Consider the following 7834-nt stretch of genomic DNA (forward strand, 5'->3'; position numbering starts at 1 on the left):
CTGTTAATTTTGTAATACTTGTATAATTATATATCACATAATGTTTTTTGTTATATCACAGTACATGTTGCATAAATAAATAAAATAACAACAGGAGTATGACTCTTACAACATCTTCAGCCTTTAATATTCATTTACTGTACAAAAGTGTACCTATTGAAAATTCGATTTTTTGGTTTTGGGGTGACCTTTTTTCAAAATATGTCAAAATGAAACATCTATTCGTTCTTTTTACATAAAAGTTCATTGAATTACGATACAGGCCTAGTAGGTTGCAAAAAAGTCATATCCCTAATATATATATATATATATATATATATATATATATATATATATACACTAGTGGCCATAAGAATAGACACCCCTTCGAAATATATGAAAACTTCACTTTGGTGTATTTTTTAAAAGAAAATAACCATATTTATGCAGTTTTCTATATTGATTTTTATTTTTTGATATGTTTAGATTTAAAAAAAACTAAAATTTTGATTAAAATTCACAATTTTAATATAAAAATATAACAATTTAATGACAAAATGGCAAATTATGGTAAATTTACATTTTACAGCTTACAAAACATGTTATTAAAAAAATGGCTTATAAAAAAAAAACTTAATATTTTGTTGGATATCCATTATTTTTTATTACTGCAGTAATCCTACGAGGCATTGAGTCCACTAAATTGCCCAAATCTTCTGTGCTGATCACGTGAAACCAGGACTTGATTATGGCCTCTATTAATTGTCGCTTGTTCCCACGTTTTTCTTTCCTTACAAGTTTTTTCAGTAGAGACCACAGGTTTTCTATCGGATTCAGGTCCGGACTGTTTCCAAGCCACTTCAAAACGTTTATCTTTTTGGCTTTAAACCAATTTTTGACAGTTTTTGCGATGTGGCATGTAGCACTGTCCTGCTGGAACACACAGGTTTCTGTTTTGCCCTCAAACAAATCATCAATCGATGGGAGTAATTTGGCTTCTTTTTGGTGTTTAAAATACCACCCACAATGTGGATACGACCCACAGCATCTCTGGTCATGCATCCCGACACCATAACACTTATGGGATGCTTCATTGTAACCAATATGCACTCAGGTAAAAGATCTTCACCGGGCCTTTTTCTCACATAATTGATTCCATCACTTTCAAAAATGGAAATCTTGCTTTCATCACTCCAAATAACTCTTGCCTAGTCTTCCTTTGTCCACTCCTTGTGTTCTTTTGCCCAAATCAAACGATTCTTTCGTTGTTTTTTGTTTAAATATGATTTTTTTCTGGGTCTTCTTGCTTTTAATTCATTTTCAAAAAGCCTTCAGCGAATTGTTCTTGAACTAACCGAAACAACGGTGGTCTCTAAATTGTTTTTAATTTCAGCTGAAGTTGCTCTTTGGTTCTTAAGTGCAAGCCTCATTATCATCCTGTCATCGTTGGCAGTTTACAATGGCGAAAGGATATTGGTGACCAATATCCTTTCGCCATTGTAAATAAAAGTATAATTTTAAAAAACACAATAAATCTTCAAGAGCACTGTCGATTTTTCACCAGCAATTGTTGAAACTCAACTAAATGACTACAAAACAATGATCTTGTATTTATAGCTTAAAAGATTTATGGATAAAAATATTAATTTATAATGTAATTAACTATTAGTCATCACAATAAATAGACTAATTTTCACAAAAGCACAAAAATAATAAGACATTCACCTTTTACTAGAGAAACCCATTAGCAGAGCAATGACTCATTTTTAACACCAATTAATAATAGTCCATAATTATGTTTAAAATTGATATAAACGATTAAAATTTACGATTTCCTATAAGCCAAATAATAGATGACGTGGTTTAAATATAAAAATAAATAATTAAATCCACCAAATGCATGATATGTCAACTTTTCTAAGAAAAATGGTAAAAATTACAGGGGTGTCCATTCCTATGGCCACTAGTGTGTATATATATATATATATATATATATATATATATATATATATATATATATATATATATATATACAGGCTGCTTTTCTTTCTGTAGGTTCATCCAGTAGCTACTTTATGAACCTACAGATGGAGAAACAGCCTGTCGAAGTAAAAATTAGATTATTAGAATATTTTTAATAATTTATTATTGCTCTCTTTCTTAAGAACATTGAGCACTCTCTCTCTATATATATATGTATGTATGTATATATAAATATCTCTCTCTTTCTCTCTCTCTCTCTCTCTCTCTCTCTCTCTCTCTCTCTATATATATATATATATATATATATATATATATATATATATATATATATATATATATATATATATATATATATATATGTATATGTGTATATATATATATATATATATTATGTTAGTGTATTCTACAAATAGAGTGCTCAATGTTCTTAAAGAACAAGGCCATCTTTCTGATGAATCTACTGATAGCAAAACAATTTGTTGAAGAAATTTAGATAAGTGTTTTTACTAATTTATATATACATATATATATATATATATATATATATATATATATATATATATATATATATATATATATATATATATATATATAGAGAGAGAGAGAGAGAGAGAGAGAGAGAGAGAGAGAGAGAGAGAGAGAGAGAGATACATTAGCATATTTGTGTAACAAATTATTACCATATTTTTGTTACATTGATTAAATATGCCAAACCATCAGTCAATGTTTTTTTTTTGTTTGTTCTTTATTACAATATTCATTACAATTTAAATAAACAAAACTTCATTACGATAATAAAAGTTAACAAGTCAAGATATTGTTAAGAAATAAATAATAAAATAAATATAAAGAATGCGGATACTCAAAGAAGACCATCAGGTCTTGTCACAGAGAAACCGCTAATTGCTTGTGGATAAAAAAATAAGCACCAGTGTTAGCTTCATTTTTGTGACCGTAACGAAACGTAACGTTGTAAGACTTCATCTTCCCTAAAACAAAATTGAACGTAACGAAATAATAATTCAACGAAGTTGAACAAAGTTGAACGAAGTTGAACAAAGTTGAGCAGGATAACTTAAAATATTGAAAACTTCATCACCAATTTGCAATTAGTAAATATATAGGAATGTTGCCTCAACTAATAGTTTCAACCTAGGATTAGCAATGGTATTAGGTCAATTTAAGATGTAAATTAATTACCTTAATGCAAGAAAAACTAGGATAATCAGGACTTAATACTGGCTATTGCCACATTTGGGGACCTACATTTTATTTATTTTGACTAATTTTTAGTAAAAAACAAAAAGTTTAGTACTACTATTGTAGAGTTATTTCCAATCGTGTAAGCTATTTAATAAACAAAATTGAAATAAAAATTTTCCACATTTTCGCAGGCTTAGGCTCGACTTTCTAAAATCACACTAAACTCTGGCTTTAACATCTTCTTAAATTTAATTTTGGTTATTTATACTAGCAATACAAATCAGTGGTTTTTAAAAGTTAATTAGGTTGTTCAAAAATGTATTTGGTTCAACTACGTTCAACTTTGTTCAACTACGTTTAACTAAGATGATTAATACAAAAATGCCGTAAATAAACGTAACGTAATTGAAACAAAACTATGTTACGTTTATTTACATTCAACTACGTTCAACTTTGTTGACCGTAGTTAAACGTAGTTGAATGAACGTAACACCGATGCTCATAAAAAAACAAACGAAAAAATAAATAAAAAAGAATATACATTAAATATATACATATACTAATATAGATAAGGGATTTTCAAAAAATTTTAAAATTTAAAAGTAGATTAGTATATTTTCTGTTGAAAAAATGAGTTTTTTAAGATTTTGTTTAAAAGAATCAAAATTACATTCTTGAGAAAAATATTTAGAAGTATTTAGAACTCCATAAAAATGAGGTAGAAGTATTTAGAACTATACTATTCCATAAAAATGGTCCGCGAAATGAAATAAAAATTTTTCTAAAATTAGTTTGAGAAAATGGTTGTCGAATTAAATTATCGTTCCTTAAAATATATTTATTTCTATTTCTTTGTAAATACAAGTTACGAAAAGAAGCGAGTGATAGGTGGGTCTCGCATTTATACATAAAACAAAGAATATTAAAAACATTTAACTCATATATATTGAGTGCTTTCATATCATATAAAAGAGGCTTGGCGTGAGCAAAACGGTCCTTGAAATTTATAAGGCGTGCTACATGTTTCTGTTGCCGATAGAGAGATTTAAGTTTACTTTTATAAGTGCTACCCCAAGAAATGTTTGCATAATTAATATGGCAATGAATTAACGAATAATATAACTGAATTAAGGTATGTTTATCTAGAAAGTTTCTTATTTTGTATAAAATGCCTATACTCTTTGAAATTTTATTGCACAAGTTAGCAATGTGGCTTTTCCAATTAAGATTTTCATCGATATATACACCTAAAAATCTTGTCACTAGAACTCTTTTAATAATTATGTTATCAATAAAAAGGAAGGGTAAGTTGCTAGGCAGCTAGTGCTTTTTATCATAAGGATGAAAAAGAATCCATTTAGTTTTATCAATATTTAATGATGGTTTGTTTAATTTAAACCATTCGGAAGGCTAATTCAATGTTCATGTTGTTAAAATGTGTAAAAATGTTTTTATGAGAAAGAAATAAGTTAGAATCATCAGCAAACATAATAGTCATTAGGTTAGAAACTTTTGGTAGATCATTAATATATATTAGAAATAGGAGGGGTCCTAATATGGATGTAGCAGCACTCCTCTGAGAGCCAGGCTATTTGTCAGTCGATGTATATATATATATATATATATATATATATATATATATATATATATATATATATATATATATATATATATATATATATATATATATATATATATATATATATATATATACACACACACACACACTCATACATATAAACATATATAAAGACATTATATCATATAAATATGTATGCATAATTTTTTATTTTAGATGTAAACATTAATAAAACAGTTGTAAGCAAAAGAAAAGCAGGAATCGTTACAGTTTTTAAAGAAAACTGCATTATACTTTCCTATATAATCTTAAATCAAAACATGCATCATATTTGATACACTACTTTGTTGATATAGGAATTTATTATTAGGTTAATTTTCACAATCGTGACTTAGCTCATGCTATAAAAACTGTTTGTCTTATTCATAAATATTAAAGTATTATATTTAGTTAAAAAATGTTTATTCATTTTTTTGAAATGTGCTAAATTAAAATCACAAGTTTTCAATATGCTTAACAATTTTTATTTCATATTTAAGATGAGGAAAATAAAAATAACAAATATATTTATAAAAACATAAAAAACAATAATGAAAGCATATTAACACTAGAAGGAACGTTTGAGTTGTTTTATACTAACAGAGCTCAATAAACAATTCATACAGCTGTTGTATAATTTTGGGCTACTAAATAAAATCTCTAAATATTAGAACATTTACAAAACTTGAATATAACCTCATCTTAGTATTGTCAAAAAAAATATTTTTTTGTTTAAATAAAACCCTGATTGCTGTCTACCATTCAGTAATTTTATAAACCTTCTAACATACAGCAGAGGGTAATTAAGAATTGAAACGTACAAATGTATTAAAAAAAAAACATGTTCATATAACTAATATTTTTAGTAAACCTATTAGTAATAGGCTTACTTTGTCAAACAATGTAACATTGTTTGTAAATAGTATAACAATGTAACATTTTGAAAATATTTGGAATATATAAGAATAAAAATAGCGTTTCATGGCATTTTTAATTTTTGTATTTTTTTTTATATTTTGAACAATAAAATTAACATTGAATGTTGTTTTTATGATTCAAAATATGACAAATGTGCAAACATTAAAAATGCCATAAAAAGGTATTTTTATATATATATATATATATATATATATATATATATATATATATATATATATATTTAATCGTTTTTTAAATAAACCATTTAATTTTTAAGTAAACAAATACTGCTGCTATATTTTATTGAAGCATTATTGTTTAAAATAAGTTATAACCATCTTTACAAAAGCATTATTCTTTACTGTCAAAAAGTCTTAGTGTCAAAAATCTGTCAAAATGTCTTAATGTAAATATTATATATATAATATAAATAATATATATATATATATATATATATGTATGTATGTGTATATATATATATATATATATATATATATATATATATATATATATATATATATATATATATATATATATATATATATAAATCTACAAATGATATATATATAAATCTGCAAATGATATATATATATATATATATATATATATATATATATATATATATATATATATATATATATATATATATATGAATCTGCAAATGATATATATATATATAAATCTGCAAATGATGCTATAAGGTTCTATTAATTTGGTTTATAGTTGTTTTAAAAATAGTTTTTTACATATACTTTCCGCAGGTGTACGATCAGTCAGTTTTAACGACACTATTGTTACGATTGGGACTGGGTATGGATCCATACTATTTTATGATATCCGTGTAAACAAAATGTTGGAGAATGTTGATGGTGTTCCGTTTTTCCATAGAGCAGGTAGAGGCTGGCTGGTATGTTCTCCTTTATTTTCATTTTTTTTTCTTTTTTTATACATGTTTTATGTTTTTATTTAGAAGTCAGGAAGTGTTTTTGTTTTTATTCATAGAGGCGTGATTCGGTATTCCGCGAATTTTTTTGGGAGACAGAGTGTTATCCAAACGCAGTCTATGCTCATAGCTATCAACCAACTACGATGAAACTTTTGACAGTAGGCGGTCCATTAGCTCTTGGTTTGTATGGAAACTATGCTGCTTACTGGGACTAATGTTTTTTTTTTTTTTTGCATTTATATAAGGTAAGTAAGAGTAGTTACACAGGTTATGCACTTTTTAATGTTTATTCATATAAAATTTAAATTAAAGTTGATTTTGTTACTGAAAAACTGAAAAGTTAAGAAATATTTTTTTAATCATTTTAGGTTTGATTATTTTCAAGTTGCAAGAAAGAAGAAATTCATTTTTTACAGTAGCGTTTAATCTACTATGTATAAATAATGCAATTATGTTTTAAATATGTTTTTATTTATTTTTATGTACATATATATATATGCAATGTTATTACATATTAATGAGTGAGGTAAGAGAGAATGCAAAAACGTGAGAGTGAGAAGAAGAGAGAAATTCTTTTACATACTTAAAATAAATTATATTTTATGCAACGCAATACTTTTTAAAATAAAACTATTGTAAAAAAAATATCTTTTATACATTACACGTTTTATGTTGCCATGAAAAGATTCGGGATAAAAAAAACTTTTTTTCAGGCTTTTTTAGTCTAATTTTTACCGGAACCGTACCCTAAGTAAAAAAAATTAAAAAGTTCTTTAATTATTAGTTTAGAACCCCTACAGACTGAGATAAACTGGCTTTCATGGAGCAACAATGTAAAAAATGACATACGTTATTTAATAAACTTGTAATATTACTGCTGCAACCTAATTTATTTAATATAATTTAATATTAAATTTATTTATATTTATTACTAAATATGTATCGAAATATTTTTGTATATTTTTTTGAAGGAGAATTAGTTATAATACAACTGTTAATAGTTATTTTGTTTACCCCTCCACTCGCTCCTCCTTCCTCCCCTTCCTACCTCCCTCACCCCCCACACACATACCTAATCTTTCTCTAAGATTTATAAATATAATTAAAACTGTTTCCATCTAAAAGTTTAAGTTTAAAAAGATAACCCAGTTATATATCTTTGAAACTTTAAAGAAAAAAACGAAAGT

At 25.8% G+C, this 7834-nt stretch overlaps 1 protein-coding gene across 2 annotated transcripts in view; it reads left to right on the forward strand.

Annotated features, from left to right (window-relative positions):
• The window catches only part of LOC100206282 (DDB1- and CUL4-associated factor 12), a 44724-nt gene extending 37108 nt beyond the window's left edge, over positions 1-7616 (forward strand). Inside the window, exons 7-9 of one of the 2 annotated variants that reach the window (XM_065816798.1) lie at positions 6463-6608; positions 6704-6892; positions 7016-7616. In XM_065816798.1, coding sequence (XP_065672870.1) covers positions 6463-6608; positions 6704-6862 — 305 coding nt within the window. In that variant the 3' untranslated portion in view covers positions 6863-6892; positions 7016-7616. The remainder of the gene's footprint in view (positions 1-6462; positions 6609-6703; positions 6893-7015) is intronic. The other variant, XM_065816797.1, reaches the window with a different exon arrangement.
• Positions 7617-7834: the final 218 nt, after the last annotated feature.

This window comes from Hydra vulgaris, chromosome 13, assembly GCF_038396675.1.
Source record: "Hydra vulgaris chromosome 13, alternate assembly HydraT2T_AEP".
Taxonomy (NCBI): Eukaryota; Metazoa; Cnidaria; class Hydrozoa; order Anthoathecata; family Hydridae; genus Hydra; species Hydra vulgaris.